The 21,150-nt window shown below is 55.4% G+C and overlaps 1 protein-coding gene across 2 annotated transcripts in view; it reads right to left on the reverse strand.

Annotated features, from left to right (window-relative positions):
- Nucleotides 1-21,150, reverse strand: part of PDE9A (phosphodiesterase 9A) — an 80,897-nt gene that overhangs the window by 17,756 nt on the left and 41,991 nt on the right. For both annotated transcript variants that reach the window (XM_080817055.1, XM_080817056.1), the window contains exons 5-7: nt 11,313-11,367; nt 10,930-11,000; nt 4,450-4,534 (exon numbers count right to left, since the gene is read on the reverse strand). In XM_080817055.1, the coding sequence (XP_080673181.1) occupies nt 4,450-4,534; nt 10,930-11,000; nt 11,313-11,367 (211 nt within the window). The remainder of the gene's footprint in view (nt 1-4,449; nt 4,535-10,929; nt 11,001-11,312; nt 11,368-21,150) is intronic.

The raw sequence follows: 21,150 nt of genomic DNA on the forward strand, positions 1-21,150 counted from the left end.
GCGTCAGGGGGAGAGTGTGCTGACCTTGGTGGTACCCGGGGGCTGGATGTGGCCCCCTCCCTACCCGGGGACCCTACCTTCCTGGAAGGGAACCTACTCCCTGTCCTTGGACGTTACACACTTTGTAGATCACGTCCTATCCCCGGGAGAACACTGTAAGACCTCCGAGTCAGAGCCACGACACAGCCCTAACCTGTAAGCCTGTGCGCCTGCGTCTGCACTGGAAACGCATTTAAGAAAAGAACCAGATGCAAGCAAACCCTTCCGTGCGGGAAGGCCTATTCCTGGCAACGTCCTCTGTTGTAAAAACGCAACAAACCAGAAACCACCTCGGTTTCACCGAGCGAGAAGGGATTTACACCCTCAGGGCCCATCCAACAAGACGGACAGTTGTGTGTTAAGATAATGATGAGAATTATGTGACGTATGAAGGATTTGGGGGGAAGGGGAAGAAGAAATGTTGCACACAGGATAGACTGAAAGGTAATGCAAAAAAAAAAAAAATCTAGCAAGGTACAAGGAGGAAAGGACACGTTTGGTGGGTTGAGATGCGCGTGCCCTGTGCCCTCCGGGAAAGACGAAGAGGCTGGATGTTGGTTCCGCGTCGATCCGTTTATAGCTCACAGTATCGTAAGTGAAAAAAAGACCACAACGCGGTATTTCTTTTCAAAATCTCCATACACGAAGCACGTTTGTATCAGCTCGGCAGCCGGATTTCTGTGGGGCTCACCCCCCATCCACACCGCCTGGAGGTTTAACCCCGGGGGCCACACTACCTGCAAACTCAGAGTAACTGCTCTGTTTCCTTTCTGATAAAGGAGCCTTCAGTCCAGTTTTCTGGGGCTCCCACTGTTCTCTCCCTCAACGTGATGCTTTCAAAACGCATCACGCTTCTTGTGTGGAGGGGATTTCAGCACAGATTCAGCAAAAGAGGAACCAAGGAACCGCTACGGGGCACGAACCAGGTGCCTTCCATCGCGGCCTTATAAAAGAGAAGTCACCGCCTGCAGCTTTCTGACCAGTGACGAGCCTGGTCTGTGCGCACCTTCACCCCGTCTTGACGAGCCTGGTCTGTGCGCACCATCGCCCCGTCCTCCCTGCGCTTAGCCTCCTCCATGCACGTGTGAAATTCCCGGCAGGGTGGGAAGCTTGCACAAAGCAAGATGGTTTGCCTGCTGGAAGCCAGCTGCTTCCTTGAAAATCCCGGTGTCGGGAGCATCTGCTGGGTGCCCGGGGACTCCCGCCAGCGCCCCCCCCCGCCCCTGCTAGGCCAGGCGCCCCCCGCCTGCTCCCTCTGTGCCCCGTTGCCACGGGAACCGGCATCCTCCAGCGAGGGAGCAGCTGGCACGGCGCCTTTTCTTTTCATTCTATTTGGGGCTGATTTTGACTTTCATTTCCTGGGCTCCCAGCGCCCCACCCCACCCCCGTGGCTCGTCCAGTGGACAAGGCCACTTGTTTGGGACGAAAGCAGAGCCCTCGGGAGCCCTCCCCGCCCAGGGTCAAGTGGCCAGCTCTGCCCCCTGCGCAGTTAGGCCTGGCCCTGCCCTGAATGTGAGCAGGACACCGGACCAGGAGGAAACGCACGACCCCCATCGGCCGCTGTCCCCAGAGCGGGAAGGCGCCGGGCGCGGAGACCCGCTGGCTGGGGCTCGTGTGCGGGTGAACGTGGGGCTGTCCTTCAGGCTCGTTCGCCATCTGTGTGGGCACAGGCCTCCGTCTGTCCTCCCAGACAGGCTGACGGCCACCCAGCTGGGCTGCTCTCGCCAGGAAGGGCTGTGTAGGGCGCCCGTCTCTCCCCCCAAGTCCGGGCAGATCCCTGCGTGGAGGGGCCTGGTCCCAGGGGCGCGAAAATGCTACACGGTGTCCCTGCATGATAGAAACGGAACCTTACAGACAACACAGAGAAGGGAGGCACGCGGCAGCCCCGTTTGCCATCGGGGTTCACTTCTCTGCAGAGCAAGGGAAGGGCCGTTTGTGGGGGCCCAGCAGGGGCTGCCAGGCTCCTGGAGCGGGGCCTGGGGTGGGGGGCCGGGCTGTGGGTTAGACCGGGGCCCAGGCCACTGGGCTTCTTTTTCCCAAACGTGTCAGCCACGTTGGGGAGTTTTACCCTGTTCTGTTTGTGCCTGAAGAGTCCCATCTACCCGTCTCTCACCTCCGTGGGAGGCTGTGAAAACCGTCTGCCAAGAATATCGCCTCGAGAAGCAGTCAGGGCCCAGAGAAGGCTTCTCTTCGGATCACGGCACCGGGAGCTCTAAAAATGGACTTTCTGGGCGGCGAGGAGGAGCGCTTCAGCCCGTGGCTGGGCCCGGCCCCCGCCACGCCTCGGCTCTGCCCACTGGGTCAGACGGGCGCCCGTGGGTCACGGTTTGCCTCTCGGCTCCCGCGGGGCTGCTTTCCTGTGCTCTAAAATCGGGCGTGTCCTTCCCCCGTGCTGTTCTGTGGGGTGAATTATGTCCCCTGAAAGTGAGAAAACCCCCAGGACCTGGCACGTGACGTCCTTTGGAAGGAAGGTCATCGCAGGTGTGATGACTTCACGTGTAGCCACGTTGGGGCACCGAGGGGACTGGCGTCCTTTTAGAAAGGGACACCTAGACACAGAGGCGCACGGGGGCAAGGCCACGTGAAGACCGAGACTGGAGGAAGCACAGACGCGCCAGGAGCCCCCGGGGCTGCTGACAACCATCCGAAGCTTTGGTGGGGGCTGCAGTAGACCCGCCCTGGAGCGCCCGGTGGGGCGTGGCCTTAGGGACACTTGGATCTCCGGCTTCCGGCCCCCGGACCTCGGTGCCACGTTGGCTGCCTCGGGCCGCGGGGACTACCCAGGCCGGGTGAGCTCTTCCCTCTGCAGCCCCAGCGGCGGGAGCAGGGCAGGCAGCCACCCCTCAACGGCACACGCCCCCTTTCCCGGGATGGAGGAGGGTGCCGGGCCCAGGGCACAGCAGGGGACAAGGCCAGTGAGGGCGCAGGGCTCGTGACTCATGACTCACGCCCGGTGGCTTTGGGCAGGTGGCAGGCCTTAGTCATTCGAGAAGGGACGAGAGGCTGCCTTCTAAAAACCCTCCCACGGGGCCTCTGTGGGCTCCGCAGGTTGGCACGTGGGTTGGACCCCACCCCAGCCTGGGAGACCCCCTTTTGGGCGGCATGCATGTCAGCCAGAGGGCGACCCCATGACCACAGCCGCGGAGGGCCTGAGCTGGGCCCAGCCTCCCGCCCCAGCCGACTCCAGCACCTGTACCCCGTCCCACAAGGGGCTCCGTCTCTGGCCCCCAAGGAGCCTCGCACTAGAGGGATGTCTGGGATGAGTTACTCACTTGTAGTTTTCTGTGAATTTTCTCGCCTTTGCTCGCCTTCCCCAAGTCCCATGGGAGGAGACCTCCCCAAATCCACGTCAGGGGCCATGTGGGTGTGATGTAAACGTGGCGTGGTCCCCACGAGACCACACCCATGTGGCTTCGAGCCCACCCGAGGCCAGCCAGGCCCTCGGCACCCGCACAGGCCATCAGGTCCCCTCCACCTCCCGCCTCCCAAGAGCCTTTCCTGCGGCCTCCCTCCCTCCCTCAGCTGGTCACCCTCAGACTTTTAAGATCCGGGAATAATCTTCAAACCAGCAGCTGAGCTTTCAAAGATGGCCTGGTGGGCAAGCGCAGGGCTGTTCCTGGGGTCCTTGTCCCCGCTAAATCCTCCCGAGCCCGCGCTCCGTCCTCAGGGCTGCCCGGTGGGGCCCCATTGGACCCATGTGTCCTCCTGGGTGCGCAGCCGTGGGCGGGGGGTTGGGGATCCCGCCGAGCGGCAGGGGCGAGCTCCCCACGGTGCACGCGCTCCCTCCCTCGTCATCGCCACGGTCACCCTGAACGCTTGCTGGGACCACAGTTTTGGCAAAGGGTCCTGCTGTGCCAGCACCACTTTCGAGCGGGGAATCGGGAAGCCTGGGGTGTTTTTCCCATGGATTTTGGGTCCCCAGGGGAGAGCCCCAGGTTCTGCCCGACACGTGACCTCTGTGCGGAGAGTGGTCGGAAGCCCCGTGGGACCTCTCCTGGGCCCGGCTGCTCTGAGCTCTGGGCACGTCCACCCAGGAGCACGGCCTCCGGGCACCGGGACACCCTCCCCCACGCACCAAATGCCTTTTCCTCTTATCGGGCCCTTTCTTAAGAAATCGATGCCAACGTCTCTCGAGCTGGATGAGTGAGTCCTAGCGCTGTGATCTGCGGGACGGTCATTCCCCCTTCAAGTGAAGCCGGGCTCCTCGCCTCCGCAGGCCCTAGACTCTCTTTAGCCGCAAGAAGGCTGCACGGCTGACAAGCAGATCCCAGTCGGAGCCCGGCCGCCTGCGCCCTGCGCTCCCCCGGCCAGGGCCGGCTCTGGCTGTGCCGCAGCGCTCGCTCCGGGGAGGAGAGCTCAGAGCCCCCTCGGGCGCTCGTGTGGGGCCGCTCTTCCCGGGCCTCGCCTTACCTGCTGCTTCTGGCCGCCAGCTCGTCCCGCATCTGTTTGATGTCACTCTTGCATTTCTCGATCTCCAGCACTTTCAGGCCTTCCACTGGGACAAAGAAGCAAGGGGGTTACCATGGAGACACGCGGAGGCCCTTGCGAGGCTGCTAACTGGGTCCGGCCCCGGGAGGAAAGCTGGCTCTGAGCTCCCGCCCGGGTCCCCGCCGCCGAGGGTGCTGGCAGCCCAGGGACAGGGACTCTGGCCTGGTGGGCCTGTCTTGGCCCCGGGCTAGGACGAGCCGCCGCACCCCTCCCTGCGGTTTCCACAGGGCAGAGCCCCCGCTCCCCTCCCCCCAATCCAGACTTGGGCACCCACACCCCACTTTCTCTCTCCAGGCCTCTAAGCAGCCGCTGAAGACACGGGACAAAGACATCTCTTCTCCCAGGAAGAAGAGGCAGACACAAGGCCGCCTCACAGGAAAACAAGACGAGAAGCCCAGCGGGGGATGCCCGGGCCGGGGGGAGCACCAGCCTTCCCGGAAAGGATGAGCTCACAGTGCGATAAAACCTTCGCATGTTAGGGGCCCGCTGGGGCAGTTAACCGGGAGAAGGTGGGGGGGGGACTCGAACGGGCTCGGTCAAGGGGGAGCCCGGCTCACTCGCATTCTTGTAACCCCACTCCAGAGGAGGGCAGCGGGGTCCGGACACCCTGTTCCCCCAGGAGCGCAGGGAGCCCATGCCTCCCAGCGAGCACTCAGCTTCGAGACCCTCACTCTGGGGGTGCACTCGTCACCCCAAAATACTGCTACTGAGCAAAACACCGGTTTCCGAGAGGCCTTCAGGTTCAAGTCAGTTTTTAGGAAACAGGAGAGGTTCGCTTTGCTACTCTGCAATCACGCCTCAATTTTTAGGCAAAAAGACACTTTCCGCGATGCTCCTCTAGCCCCTTTCCCTCAAGCGTGGTCTGATCCCTAACAATACGATGTGAATGATTTCTCCCGGAAAAACAATGCCCTGCCACCGGACGGCAGAGTGCAAGCGCCCAGCAGCCTGCCTGAACCCCAAGCCCCCCAGGGCAGCCTTCTAAGCATTTCCAGGGTGAGGGCCCAAGGGGGCGGGCAGGGCTACTGAAAATATTGCTTCTTTCTGCCCAGACTGGTGGGAATCTAGAGGATCTGATACTGGGACACGGTCCTGGTGACTTGCTTCCGTGCCGCGCCGGGGATGTTGTGCCGAAGGTCCCCCACCAGGACACGGGACCAAAGCCCGGGGCCGTCAGTGCGAGGGGTTGGGACCAGCCAGGTGGTCCTTCTGGAACGAGCCCTTCCTTGCATCACGGACCCCATGACGAGGTGCTGGAGTCCACAGGTCCTCCTTGGAGGAAAGCACACCAGCTCGCTCTCCTGATGCTTCGGCCCCCGCAGAGGGCTGCGTCCAGGCCCCGGGCCACACTGCAGGAGGCCGGCCCGCGGGGGAGCCCCAGCTCCAGCTGCGTCTCCCGCTCGGACGCTGACCTCGGCGACGTCCATGGGAAGGAGCTTGGTCTTGCTGACGTGTGAAGGGCAGACGTTTCCAGAAAGCAAGCCGATCGGAGAAGAGTTGTGGTACGTGGTATAGACTTTGATCCTCAGAGCAAATAGACATGCGTGTAGAGTCCATACGGGGTGGCTGTGCCCTGCTGAAGTCCACGGTTACAATCACTTTGTTTTAAACATACGCAGGAAATTCAGAGCATCTCCAAGAGGAATGTTCTACGGTTTATCTACGGTCCTATTAGCCCAGAGAACAACGCATTTATTATGGATAGTGGTGTGGATCTTTCCAGGCGTTTCTCTCCCACCCCCGTGCGCTCGAAATAACTCTGTCCAGCCAGAGTTTTAAAAAGACAAAATTGGGATCATGCCGCTTGTTTTCTCACGGCTTCTTACCATCATCAGTAAATGAAGGACGCGCCTGTGTTAGCAGCCGCCTCCCTGCTCGTGGCTTTGGGTGGCCGTGTCGTGTTTGATGATTTGATATCGTTCACGTAGATCAGATTTCTGGGCCATCTACTGGGGCTGATGCTCAAATTAAGCCTTTTGGGCGACACGGCACAGTGTCACTAATCTGAATCCCAGGGATTCAGAATTTATGGCGATTACGCTTATGAAGGGCCTGGTTGCCAAGGAAATGGATAGTGAGTAACGAGATGGCAAAGCTGGGCATTAATCAATGGAAAGAAAAAACATGTCACGGGGTTAAAGGTGGAACACGGAGGGAGGGGCTGGGGAGCCTGATTGGGGGGGCAGCTGGAGCGCCACATGCCCGCCCGCCGCTGCGGCTCCTGTCCCTTCCAGGCCGCCTCTGGAAGATTCCACAGCTCACCTTCGGCCCGTCCCAGCCCCCGTCCCACAGGAGGGAGAGGGCCCGGCCCAGGAGGGGAGCCCACCCCTGAGAAGTCCCGCAAAGACCCCGGCAACAGCTCTCGAGTGAGGCTGGGTGTCCGGTCCCTACAGGGCAGGCTCACCCATCCACCTGCGAACTTTAAACAGGTGGGCACAGAGCGGAACCCGGAACCAGAGCCCTGGGGGCTGCTGGAGCCCCCCCCGACGAGGAGCACCCCCCACCGCGAGCCGGGGGTCCCCTCTAGGGGGTGTTCTGCAAGTCCCAGGTCACCCTGAAGGAGAGCCTCTGGGAATGATTCTGGAAGACAGGGGCGGCTTCGGGGAAGGGGCTCCGGGGGCAGAGGCAACAGCATAGGCCACAGAGGGGCTCTGCGCCCTCCTCTTGTCCACCGCCTCGCTGGGCTCCCCCGGGAGGCCACCGCAGCCGCAAGCCCTCCTTCAGCCGCAGAGCCACGGACGCCGGTTAAAGACACGGACGGCTCCGGCAGTGTTTGGGACACTTCCTCCAGAGGCTTTGGCATAGGATGTGCCTAAGCCTCATGTCCCGAGGGGCTCAGAGCGAAGCGTGGGTTTGTGTGACCTGGCATTCCCCGCTGTCCCGCGGGCCGGCCCTGCCGGGGTTTGGGGACTGGTCCAGGCCTGGGTCCAGGGCCACGGCCACGTCCGCAAACAAGGAAGGGGGCCCCGTGGGGTTTCTGAGGATCCGGGGGTCCCGCGTCTGGGACTCGAGGAAGGGAAAAGACTTACATGCAAAGGAGGAGAAGCTTCTGACGCGAATGAAGAGAAACGCCGGTGTTTATATTTGGTTCAGAGAAATTGTGTTTGAGAAGGTTAAAAAAAAAAAAAAAAGGGCAGGGAATTCCACTTAAGTAAGTCAAACCGGCGTCACACGGCTTACACACGACGGGTCCTGGCCGCAGGGGTGGGAGCGTGACTGCATGTGTCTCTGCACGTCCCTGCGTGTGTTCACACGGCATAAGCCCGCGTGCATGCGTGTAAGCACCCGCGCCCGTCTCTGCATGTTCATGCACTGCTGTGTTCGGTGGCTTTCTGGAGCTCACGGTCCCTGGGACTCAACCCAGGTGAGGCACCTCGCCCCCTCTGTGCTAGGGGACGGGGAGGGGGGGCTGGGAGGCTGGGAAGGGGCCAGCCAGAAGGGCCAGGACAGGACACGCCTGAAGCCTGGCGGAGTTCAAGGAGGACGAGAGCTTGTCGGGAGTCATGGGCGTGTCCTGGGGGGTGTTCCTGCTGGGAGGGGGCAGCCAGGAGGTGGGGATGCTGGGGCTGCGGGAGGACCCCCTGCTCCCGCGCTGCCCGACCACTGCCAAGTCGCTAGCTCGGCCCACCGCTCTTAGACGCCTCTCTCCTTCCTTCCTGCTCCCTTGGGCCCGCTGCTGCTGTGCCGGGGCTCTGGCGCTGGGAATCAGCAGGGCTAGTGACAGCACGCTGACGGCCACGTAGGCTGCCTGCCTGAGCACAGCCTGTGCAGGGGTATCGCGCCCTCCAGGCAACCTGTGTGTGTTTGCACGATTTACACGAGGGCCTCCAGGGAGAGGAGTTCTGGGGGATTCGGGGCCAGGCCAGGCAGGGCAGAAGGTCAGAGGTGCCACGGCCTGTCGTCCTCGGTTCACACACCGCTTAGAGGCAAAATCAAAACACTTCTCGGCCCGATCACGGTCTCCACGGCCAGAGACCGGAAGCCTCACCAGCTGAAGTCAACACAATGTTCTGTAGGAGTTTTGAAAATTCATTAATGGCCACCTCGGCTTTCCTGTTTGCAAGTACGGGCAGGAGCTAGAGCCGGCTTCCGGGAGAGGAGCAGGGCGGGGGGAAGCCGGCGCGGGACGAGTGGGGCCGAGAGGGAGGCACCTGCCCCCCTACCCCGGCCCCCTGGGTGCGTCTGGGCGACTCTGCACTTCGGTAAACATCGAATCAGCAGCAAATGCTTGTGTCCCTTGGCTGAACCCCTTCCCATAGCATCTGGAGAATTCCCTACTTTACTGAACTTGCCTCCTGCTGCAAACGCGCCCTATAGCGGGTTGAACTGTGTCCCCCGAAAGGGACGTGCTCAGATCCCGACCCCCAGATCTCACGAGTACGACCTTATTTAGAGAAAAGTTCCTGCGGATATGATCGATGGAGGTTCTCCGGACCCGACCATCCTGGCTGATGTGGGCCCTACATCCGAAGGCCGGTGTCCTTCCGGGGCCTGAGACGCAGAGACACCGGGAGGGGCCGCGTGAAGACGAGGGGGTCTGGGTGGTGGGACCACAAGCCGAGGGTTGCCGGAGCCGCCCGCAGCCGGAAGGGGCCGGGGCGGACTCTCCCTCAGAGCCTCCAGAAGGACCTGGCCCCCCTCCTCGCCCGACCTCCTGGTCTGGGGCTTCCGCCTCCACAGCTGTGAGACGACCTGTTTCTGCCGCTTGAAGCTTCCCGGCTGGCGGTTCTCCATCGAGAGAGCTGCGGGAGCCACCACGCTCCCCCGCAGACACGGCGTGGGCACCCGGTCCAGCTCCGTCCAGACTTCGGATCTGCGGCCGGGGTGCGAGCGAGCAGCCTGAGTCTGCAGCAGGGCCCGCGGGGCCCGCGCCTGGGGCTCTGGGTGCCGGGGAGACAGACGGCGCGTCTGGGGCTCAGATGCAGCATCTTCACGGCGTCAGCTCTGCGTGGCTGTTTGGGATCTGCAGAACCACCGAGCGGGCCCGCTGCCGAGACCTCCCGGCCACCTGGGAGCTCCCCAGCATGCTTCAGGACGAAGCCCCATTTCTGCTGAAGGAGCCCCCACCGGCCTGCGCAGCGGCTTCCCGACCTGCCCGCCCAGGTGCCCCGGGGTCCTGCGCGGCGGGAGCTGTCCCGGGCTTATGTACTTGTCCAGTTTGCTGGCCGAGCTTCAGCGGGTCACTTAATCTCTCTGTGGCTTCTCCATCATCCATGGGGAAAATAAATCGGTTTTGAAGACAGAACACCAAGCGGATTTCCTAAACGTCGACATACTCCGGGAAGTGGGACCAGGTAAGTCACACTTCGAGTTATTATGGGGAATAGGTGTTTGCATGATCCTGAATATTCTTCTCGAAAAAAGTCCAAGCAATTCATACGAAACATGAAAAGCGACCTTCACGGAGTCCTGCGAATACGAATCAGCCAGACACCATCTGGGGAAGCCGCAGCCCTGCCGGCCTCAGGCTGGGATTTCTTCTCGTCATCCCCGAGCTTAATAAACGGGCTGTCCTTTGCCTTGACATTGACAAAGACGTGGGAGTTGGATGGGGAATCGTGAAGCGTGAGAATTCAAGCAGGGCTCCTTATTTTATGGACGGGGACACTGGGGGAGAGACGTGGGAGCTGTCCCCTCCCAGGTTCAGCTGTTTGGTCCCCGAGTCCGGACCCGAACCGACTCCCCTGTGCTGGCTGGAAGTTCCTCTGCTGGCCTCAGTGCTGACGGGGAGCCAAGAGCTGGCGATTTGGCAGGCACGTCCCAGAAACAGTCGTGCAGGCGAGGAGCGTGTCGGCTTGCCTCGATGTGAAAAGAGACACGAAGATGTTCAGCAGGAGGTCCTCTCCCAAGGGGGCCGCTCCGGGGGTTTCCCGTTTTCATTCCATCGTCTTCTGCACCGAAAGAGCTTACCTCCTTCACTTGCCGCCAAGTGTACCCCCCCTCCACCCCCCAACTCCCCCCACTGCCCTGTGCTGGTGACGTCATGGGTCACCAAGCGACTTTCACCTATGAATAGACCCTCACTGTTCTTGACTCTGTTAGCATCAAAGGTAATTTTTGGGGGCGCCTGGGTGGCTCAGTGGGTTAAAGCCTCTGCCTTCGGCTCAGGTCATGATCTCAGGGTCCTGGGATCGAGCCCCACATCGGGCTCCCTGCTTGGCCGGGAGCTTGCTTCCCCCTCTCTCTCTGCCTGCCTCTCTGCCTACTTGTGATCTCTGTCAAATAAATAAATAAAATCTTTAAAAAAAAAAAGTAATTTTTGAACATTTCACAAAGAAGACATTCCCGCTTACCTCCAGGCTTCACTCACCACGGGGGGTTGGGGGGAAGGTGGGCGAACGATGCAGCTAATGTAAACAGAGGTTAAAAGACAAGGAGAAAGGAGACAGAAGCGTCACTCACAGTCCACTCGCTTCTCTAGCTCCGCCAAGTGATTCGCGACTTCAGCTTTCAGTTCGTTGATTTTAAATGCTCTGGGAATGGAAAAAAAAAAAAATCATCCCTCTTCAAATCGTCGAAGTTGAAAGGGGGTGTGGCAAACCTCTGCTGCCCCCTGCCCTGGGCGAGGCCTCCGGTGGGCGCCACCCCTGTAGGGGGCACAGGACGCCGGGGATTGCTTTTAAGGTGCTCCGGGCCTCCGAGGGGCGGGGAGGAAAGAGACACACCCTCAAACGATCTCCAGCGCCCGTGTTCCATGACGGAAGGCTGGCGGGTGTGTTTACCTCCCCACATCGGGGCGCTGAGCACCTGCTGTCCAGGGACGACGCATCTAGAAGGTTCTGTACCTGGAGAACTGCTCTGCCACCTGGGTCAGCACGCTCTGGATTAATTCTTCTTTCTCTACGGACCAAAAGAGAAAGACAGATGGAGAAGGGGAAAAATCTGCAGATCACCATGGCCCAAATTGGAATGTCGTAGGCAGGCGGCGCCAACGCCATGGCGGGGAGAGTTTGGGGAGACCCTCGCGCCCACCGCCAGCAGCCAGAGCCGCTCCGGGGCGTGGAGTTTCCCCGCCCACCTTCAGAGGCTCTTTCCCACCTGGCCTGCCCCCACCAACCCGACTCGGTGGTCTCTCGGCAGTGTGGCCGGACTCTGGTCCTCCCCTAGTCTGCACCAGCCATAAAAAGCAGGCAGGACTGGGTCTCTAAATAGGGAAGTTTTCACTTAGTGCCCTGCTCCACTTTATGGCAGGTAATTACCAGGACAAGGTGAGTTCAAGGCATATTTTAAATGTAAAACACAGTGTTCTCATGGCAGGTCCTGGAGAGAGGAAGCAGGCTGGGCTGAGCGAGTTTGTCCCTTTGTTGCCTGGCGTGTAACCCTGGGCTGGGTGGTGACTTTACAAGGTTCAGGTCCCAGGCTGAATATAACCTGCCAGTTTTCCTGTTTCCTGGCTGGGCCTCATGCCAGAGGCTTCGTAGGAAGGCACAGACGCTCACAGCACTGTTCTTTCCAGCACTCCCTGCTCCTGGGAAGGGACAGAGCAAGCCCTGGCTCCAGGTGGCTGTTCGTTCATGCCCTAAAACACTGAGACCCTGCACGAGACCTGCTCCTGAGTCATGTAATCTCTGCTGGCTGTATGCCCAGCCCTCTGCTAAAACCAAAACAAATGAAAACCAAATGAAATCTGCCCGAACAAAGAAAAAATCTCAATTATCCAGTAGAGTGATGGGGCTCAAGAGCAAAAAACCTTCCCACGTTCTGCTCTGCTGCCTCCTTTCCTAGGAAGGACCCAGGTATACACATAGAAGATGTTCATCTGGGCGTTGTTTAACCCAGTGAAAACCATAACAGCCCAAGTGTCTATGAGATGGACGTTGAATAAATGAGGGTGCATCTGGCCTGTAGAAATATATTCTGCTATCAGAAATAATATTTTGGGGGGTGCCTGGGTGGCCCAGTGGGTTAAGCCTCTGCCTTCGGCTCAGGTCATGATCTCAGGGTCCTGGGATCGAGCCCCACATCGGGCTCTCTGCTCAGCGGGGAGCCTGCTTTCCTCCCTCTCTCTGCCTGCCTCTCTGCCTACTTGTGATCTCTCTCTCTGTCAAATAAATAAATAAATATCTTAAAAAAAAAAAGAAATAATATTTTGGAAAATGTTCATGTCTACTGTTAAAGTTAAAAAAAAAAAGAGAGATCGTAAGACAGTAATACAGTGTGATCTCATTTTTGAAGACATTGGGAAGATACACTCCGAAATCATGATAGTAGTTATTTTTTGGTTGTAAGATTATATATACACTTCTCTCTTATTTTTGTTTTTCTATATCTAGTACACTTCTATAATGAATATATGTTAATTTCATGAGAAGTGTTTAAAAAACGATCAATCTAAATTAGCCTCTTGGAACCTCTCGTCCCTTCACTTGCCACATGAATGGGTGATGATCCAAGGTTCCCTCTGGCTTTAGAATTCTAAGACTGGATGAGAAGAAGAAAAACGATGTCTTGTTGTAGGTCCCGAAACCATAAAAGTAAAATTTTCATAGAGCCCTGTGTGGAGCTGCTGGCTGACCCAAGGCCCTATCCCTCAGGGAGGCCTCCACCTACACCAAGAGAGAGAAACAGTGACTCTAATAAGAGCCAACAGTGAGAAAGTTTCACAGGCTTCCTTGGGGGAACTCAGCTGGATTTTAGATCACTTATTCTGAAATTCTTGGGGGAAGTAATGTATCACATGACCTTTGAGAGTTAATGATCTTGAAGCCTTGACATAAATTGAGAAGCCCATCAAACAAGCAAGAGACCACTCCACCTAAGAACAGCAGAACATATATTCCTTTCAGATGCGTAGGAAGCACAGACCAAGACACACCATATCCTGAACCACAAAGAAGACCTCAACAAATTTAAAAGAAATGAAACCATGTAGAGTATGGTCTCTGACCATAAGAGAATCCAACTGGAAACCAGTAACAGAAAGAACATAGGAGAATCTTGGAAGTTAAATAATACACCCCTAAGTAATTCATGGCCCAAAGAGGAAATTTCAAAAGAAATAAAAATGGACCCTGAACTGAGTGAAAATGAAAACAGAATATACCCAAACTTAGCTGTAGACATGGCTAATGCAGTACTGAGAGGAAGAGTTATAGCACTAAAGGCTTACAGTAGAAGAGAGGAGAAACTCAACTCGATAATCCAAGAGCCTAGAAAACGAAGAGCAAAATAAACCCACAAGAGCAGAAGCAAAGAAGGAAGTGATAAAGAGCAGAAATTGAGGAAAAAGAAAATAGTAAAACAATGCAGCAAATCAGTGAAGCCAAGAGCTAGTTATTTAAAAATATTAGTAAATTGGCAAATCTCTAGAAAGATTGGCAAAAATACCATAGAGAGAAGACACAGAGTTGCAGTATTAGGAATGAAGGGGGGTATGACTACAAACACTGGTGTAATAAAGGAACACTACATAGAACTCTACACACAGAAATCTGAAATCCTAGAGGAAAAAGAGCAATTCCTAGAAAAGCATGAACTACCAAACTCACCCAATACGAAATAGGTAATTTGAATAGCCTTAAACTATTAGGGAAATTGAATTTCTGATTTTAAATTCTCCCCCAGAAGAAATTTCCAGGTGCAAATGCTTTCACTGGAGAATTCTACTAAACATTTAATGAAGAATTAACACATTTCTAATCAATTTCTTCCAGAAAACAGAAGAGGAGGGAACACTTTCCAATTCATTTTATGAAGCCAGTATTAACTTGATACCAAATCCAGACAAACACAACAAAAAAAGGAAAAGGACAGACCATTATTCCTCTTGAATAAAGACGCAAAAATCCTTAACACAATATTAGCGCTTCGAATTCAGCAAAATATGAAAATGATTATACGTCAAGGTCAAGTGGGGTTAATTCCAGGGATGCAAGGCTGGTTCAATCTTTGAAAATCAATGAATGTAATCTACTATATTAACAGCTAAAGAAAAAAAAAAAGATGACCATATCAATTCAAAAACATTTGAAAGAACTTAACACCTGTTCATGTCATAAACTCTCAGAAAAGCAGGAATAGAGCAGAACTTCTTTAGGTGGACAAAGAACGTCTACCAAAACCTACAGCTTGGTGAAAGACTGAATCCTTCTTGCTTAACCAGTGACAAGGCAGGGATGTCTGCTCTCACTCCTCATTAAACATTGTGCCAGAAGTCCTAGCCAGTGCAACAAGGCAAGAAAAGGAAAGCAGATGAGAAAGGAAGAAGCAAAACTCTGTTTTTTTGTGTAGACCGTCGTGGCTGATGCCACGACGGTCTACACAAAAAATTCCAAGGCATTTACAAAAACTCTCCTAGAACTAAAAAATGAGTTCAGCAAGGCCACAGGATACAAGATAAATATACAAAATTGATTGTATTTACATATATTAGCAAAGTGGCCATGTAGACACTGAAACTAAAATCACAATGCCGCCATACAAACACTAAAACAACAACAACAACAACAACAAAAAACAACCCAAAACTTAGGTGTAAATATAACAGGACAGACACGTAAGTTGTAAGCTGAAAACTACAAAACTCTGATGGAGATAAAAAAAAGATCTGAATAAATGAAGAGACATACCATGTTCATGGTTTGGAAGACTTTACATAGTAAGGTAAATTGACATACGAAGGTGACATATAAAGATGTCAGTTCTCCCCAAGTGATCTACGGGTTTAACATAATTCCTATCAAAATTCCAGCAAGACTTTTGTAGAAATGGATGCAATTATTTTAAGTTTTATATGGAAATGCAGAGGAACTAGAATAGCTAAAACAACTTGAAAAAGGAAGATAAATGTGGGTTGAATCAGTCTATCTGATTTTAAGACCTATTTACAGGCACACATTGGTGATATCTTGGGTTTGGGTTCAGACCACCTCAATGGATTCAAATATCACAAAAAACTGAGTCAAAATGAATTGTTTGGCTTCCCAGTGTGTATGAAATTTCTGTTTACACTACATGGCAGTGTATTAAGTGTGCAATTTAATACTCCAATTAAAAAAATACTTTATTGCTAAAAAATGTTAACTATCATCTGAGCTTTCAGTGAGTCCCAATCCTTTTGCTGGTGGAGGGTCCTGCCTCTCTAGGGAGGGCTGCTGACTGATGAGGCTGTGGTTGCTGAAGGCTGGGGTGGTTGTGGCAATTTCTTAAAATAAGACCACAGTGGGGCGCCTGGGTGGCTCCATCGTTAAGCGTCTGTCTTCAGCTCCGGTCGTGATCCCAGGGTCCTGGGATCGAGCCCCATATCGGGCTCCCTGCTCAGCGGAGAGCCTGCTTCTCCCTTCCCCACTCCCCCTGCTTGTGTTCCCTCTCTCACTCTCTCTCTTTCTGTCAAATAAATAAATAAAAAATCTTTAAAAAAAAAAAAAAAAGACCGCAGTGAACTTCACCACACCCAGACTCGTCCTTTCAGGAAAGATTTCTCTGCAGCATATGAAGCAGTTTGGCACCACCGTGCCCACAGCAGAACTCCTTTCAAAACTGGAGTCATTCCTCTGAAACCCTGCCCCTGCTTTATTAACTAAGTTTATGTGCATTCTAAATCCGTTGTTGTCATTGCAACAATCTTTACAGCATCTTTACCAAGAATAGATGTCATCTCAAGAAACCACTTTCTTGGGGCGCCTGGGTGGCTCAGTCCCTTAAGTGTCTGCCTTCGGCTCAGGTCAGGATCTCAGGGTCCTGGGATCAAGCCCCGAGTCGTTGGGCTCCCTGCTCAGTGGGGCGCCTGCTTCTCCCTCTCTCTCTGCCCCTCCCCTGGCTCATGCTTGCTCACTCTCTCAAATAAATAAATAAATAAAATCTTTAAAAAAAAAAAGGAACCACTGTCTTTGCTCATCCACGAAAAGCAACTGCTCATCTGTTAAAATTTTATCATGAAATTGCAGCAATTCAAATATAATAATAATGAAAAAGTTTGAACTAGTCCAAGAAGTACCGAAATGTGACACGGAGACAGCTAGGCAAGGCTTCTGGAAACACTGTGCCGACAGACCTGCTTGATGCAGGTTTACCAGAAACCTTCAATTTATAAAAAATGCAATATCTTCAAAGCACCATAAAACAAGGTGAGCCCGTATACAGCTATAATAATCAGGACTGTGGGATGTTAGTGGAAGAGTAGATACAGATGTCAACGGAACAGAACAGAGAACCACAATCACACCCATACAGATATGCCCAACTGATCTTTGACCAGTGTCTGAAGGTGATTCAGCGCGGGAAAGGCCGTCTTTTCAGTAAATGGTGCTGAAGCAAGTGAAGGGTCACAGGCAGAAAAATAAAACTTGACCTAGACCTCACAGTTGATAGGAAAATTAACCCAAAATGGACCACGGATATAAAATACAAAGATAGAAGGCTTTTAGGGGTGAAAAAAAGGAGACAATCTCCAGGTTCTGGGCTAGGCAGAGCTCTTAGACTTGACCCCACAAATGCAACCCCTGACAGGGAAAACAGATGAACTGAGTTTCCTCAGAAGTAAAGCTGTCGCTCTGCGGAGGACCGGCGGGAGGACGAAAGGACAAGCCACAGTCTGGGAGGAGATGCTTGCAAACCACATCCGACAGAGGCTGGAATATGGGGCATGAAAGAGCCGTCCACACTCAATAGTAAAACTCTGTGAAATATGCTTCCCCAGAACCTCTCAGCAGTAAAACACAAAACAGCCCATTTGAAAAGGGGCCAGAGTCTATGGCCATACCACCCTGAACGCGCCCGATCTCGTCTGAAAAGGGGCCAGAGACACTAGCAGATAAGTGCATGAAAAGACGCTGTGCATTGCGGGCCATTAGGAAACGCCAGCTAAAACCACACCGAACTATCACGGCACACGTCTCAGAAAGGCTAAAATGGAAAAAAACAAAAACGATGACAACCCCCAAAGCTGGCAACGATGTGGAGAAACTGGATGACCTACTCCGTGCTGGTGGGAACGTCGGCTTAGCAACTGCACCCCAGGGCAGGGAGAGGAAAACCGGCCCAGGATGCTCAGGGCAACTTTCTTGGTGATCGCCCCAAACTGGAAATAACTCGGGAGCTCTTGAATGGGTGACAAACAGTGGTCTGTCCACAGCGGGAATCACTACTCAGTTGCAGAAAGAGCTGAGCTAGTGCGGGAGCAACACGACATCGTGGAGGGATTTCCAGGGACTTGCGCCGAGTAAAAGAATCCAGTCCCCAAATGTGCCCACTGTCCGGCCACATTTGTAGAACGCTTCTGGAATGGCAAAATGACAGACGTGGAGGACCCAGCGATTGCCAGGGGTTCTGGCGGGAAGCTCGTCCGTGGGGACGGAATGCTGTGTCTGCGTCCGGACCGCATCAGTGCGCGCGGCCCGGCATGGCTTCTTACCACCTTCGGAGAGATGTCACTACAGGGGGAAGGGGCAAAGGGGACGTGGGCTCTCACTATGTTTTTCCTCACAACTGTGTATTATTCTACAATTATTTTAAAATAAAAAACTTAATCAAAAATTGTATACATAGGATGGATTCTCCTCCTTCCTTTGGACTCTAGAGGCGAGATCCTTCGGGCATCCCAGGATTTTCACACCAACATTTTATTTCCAGCCCACGTAGTAGTAATGCTTTCCTCCTGTGCCTTCTCTGCCTCTGGCTCAGTCCAAGGGGTGGACATTCGTGCTCTGGCCCATGTGACAGCTACGCCGCAGCCCGACTCCGGCAACATTTCTGCGGTTCCCAGAAGGGGCCCAGCAGGAGGCTGAACCCCCCGTGCGAGCAGCCGCTGGGCGCTGTCACCCGGGTTGCAGTGCACACACCGGACGCCCTGCCCGGAACAGCACCCGGGACAGCACCCGGGCTCCCGAGTGCTTTAGGAATGGCACAATCTGCATTTTTTCGCCAGGAGACGGGGCAAAAATGCCTGTGTGCACAAAGGTCAGCCACACCCACACATCCATAAACAGAGCCCTGATCAGGAAATGGGTGCCTCCCCCTCCCCAGCCTGGCTCTCTGGAATTCCTGCCGCGGGTTACTGTTTCCTCCCAGCGGATTTCAGAACTGAAAATGAACTGCGATTTCATGCGTGTGAACGCGGCCTGTGTTCGCCATTGCTGCTGCCGACCTGGATGGCCACGGGTCCTCTGGGACACCCTATCCTCCTTCCGTGCCTGTCCCGGGGAGTCCCAGCCCCCGGGAACAGGCCAGGCTCCGGGGGCCACGTCCTGCCTTCACCGAGCTGAAATCTGGGACCCTCGGACGGCCCTAAAGCCCTGGCTGCGGGAGCAGCCAGCAGTTTCCCATCACAAATGTTAGTCTTCCTGGCACACCTTACCAGAAAAATCTGACATAACGCAGGAAACCCGTGCCTTTCCCCCAAACTCTGGACGGCATATACCACATTTTTAAAAACTAGTGCATATTCAGGCATCTTGCTTTGAGAATTTCTTCATTGCTTTAAGAACAACCCACCGGGACGAGGGAGGCTCTCCGGGGCTGGGAAATGGGGAGGGTGGGACGCAGGGTGCAAGGGCACAGGAAGTCAGGATGACGCACCGATGGGGGTGGGGGAGAGCCAGCTGACCGCCACGGGCAACCTGCACGCTCTTAGGAGAAACCTGTTCCAGCCGAGTGGCCGCCAGACCGTCTGGAAGGGTCCCCACTCCGGGCATGGTGGGGGACCCTCAAGCACGCTGCTCCGAGCTCACTGGGACTCAGTCCTCAGCACCCAGGGCTCCGAGACCGGCAACGGGTCGGCCGCCCAAACGACCAGTCCTAAGGACGGGGGCTTCGGCAGGCTCGCCATCTGCCTCTCACCCCCGGACTGGCCGCCGTCAGGGCGTTGGGGGCGCTTGTCCCTGGCTGCTCAGGCGGCGGGCACCGGAGGGTAAATGCTCCCGCCAGTGGGGTTGCTCTCACAGCAGAGGTTCTTGTAGCTCAGGTCATCTCCGCGTCTGGCGGCGGCTGGGTCCAGCTGCTGGGACACCGCCACATCAGTCCAGCTTCGGGCCACGGATGGACCCTCAGGGGCCCTAGGACCCGGCCCCGGGGACAGAGCCAAGGGCACTCCTGGGGCGCAGAGGCAGGACGAGCACCCTCCCCAGAGCGTTCACCCGGCTGCTGTCACAAGGGACCCGGGAGTCCCGCACGCGCCGCTGCCCCGAGGCCCGGACAGTTCAAGGAACCCGCCTCCGCCTCTCCCAGCGCTTCTAGGAATTGTTCACTTGTTCCAGACAGATGCCCCGTCTCCCCCACAGCAAGGGCACGGAAATCTGGTTCACCCGATCAATAAGACAGCCTAACCTATAAATTCTGCCCTAAAGAGTAGTTTACACGAGGCACTAACTCGATTGGCCAGCCCGCTGCCGGGCACTTCTCTTTACCCAGTGCTGAGCGAAGTGACATCGGTGACGGCCGTACTCTCGTCCCCTGCACACCTGCGCTGGCCAGGGCGTGTGCCCTTCCTTCTCCCCCTAAGCAAATGCAAACAGGCCCTAGTCATAGGGGGCCCCAAACCACGGGGAGGGCAGGTGGCAGGGGGACTTCAGCCCAGACACCTGACCCCCTGAGGCACGCGTGCGTGGCCTGGGAGCTCCCTGCGGGTCTGCCTCTCTGACGCGTGGGCGCATGTTGTGCAACATCACGGCCGAGCCCTGGCTGTGGACGTGACCCTGGGCGAGCGGGGTTTCCCCTGACTCACCCGGAAGCAATGCGGTGAGATACTGAGCGTCCTTCCAGAAACATTTACCGAAGAGTCCGCTATGGCTTCAGAGAGGGGCGTCTTACTTTGCAGTGGGGAAAGTAATCCCCATTACCAGCTGCCAGATGGATACCCCGAGACCCCAAAGGTTTATTTATGACCGCTCTTGTCTGGGGCTCTGCCTGGGGGGATGCGGAGGGGGACCCCTGTCTGCCCCACGCCCCCTCCCTCCTTCTTGGGGTGCTACCACCCTTCTCCAGGGAAGCAGGAGGGGTGAACTCACCTCTGCCCCACTTTTGCTCTCCTGGCCCCTCTAGCTGGGAGAGGACATTCTGGCCCAGGGCACAGTCACGGGCAATTCGGTGTTTATGGATGTCATAAACATAAAACGGAGGAGCAGAGCGAGGATGTTTCTCTTATAACCCCGGAGCACAATAAAGTTACATGGTTACCTGTGACCTCACCTTGCTTCTTAAAGGCACAGGTGCCCTTTCCAGGACGCGTCTTACCGAGAAATCACTCATGTTTATCAGCAGCCAACAGGATGCTTCCCTGTGGCTGGTGGTGACCTTGACTCATGCTTTCGCCTCCTGTTAGCCTTCAGAGGTAGCAGAGAAAGCAAGGTGGACCGAAGCACCCTGATGACCACACCTGAAATTCTGGAGCTCGTCTTGCAGCCGTCTAGCTGGGGGATGGGCAGGGTCATCACAGACTCACGGCACCTCGGAGGCAGGAGTAGGGCTCAGCTTTCCCCCTTTCGGATTTGGAGAAGGGGATTTCCTATTCTGCGTAGTTTGATTTGATCCCAGATGTCTGCCTACAATTTCTCCCTCTGCCCTTCTCCCGAGGCTTGTTTTTCAAGTTTTTCAAGATAAATGCCGGTAAGGGGAGTTGCCTGGGGACAGCTAGCAGTGCAATTTTCCTTTATTGTTTTATAGATTGCAACAACTGTAACCATCAACCAT

The sequence above is a fragment of the Martes martes genome, assembly GCF_963455335.1.
Source record: "Martes martes genome assembly, chromosome: 1".
In the NCBI taxonomy this organism is placed as follows: domain Eukaryota; kingdom Metazoa; phylum Chordata; class Mammalia; order Carnivora; family Mustelidae; genus Martes; species Martes martes.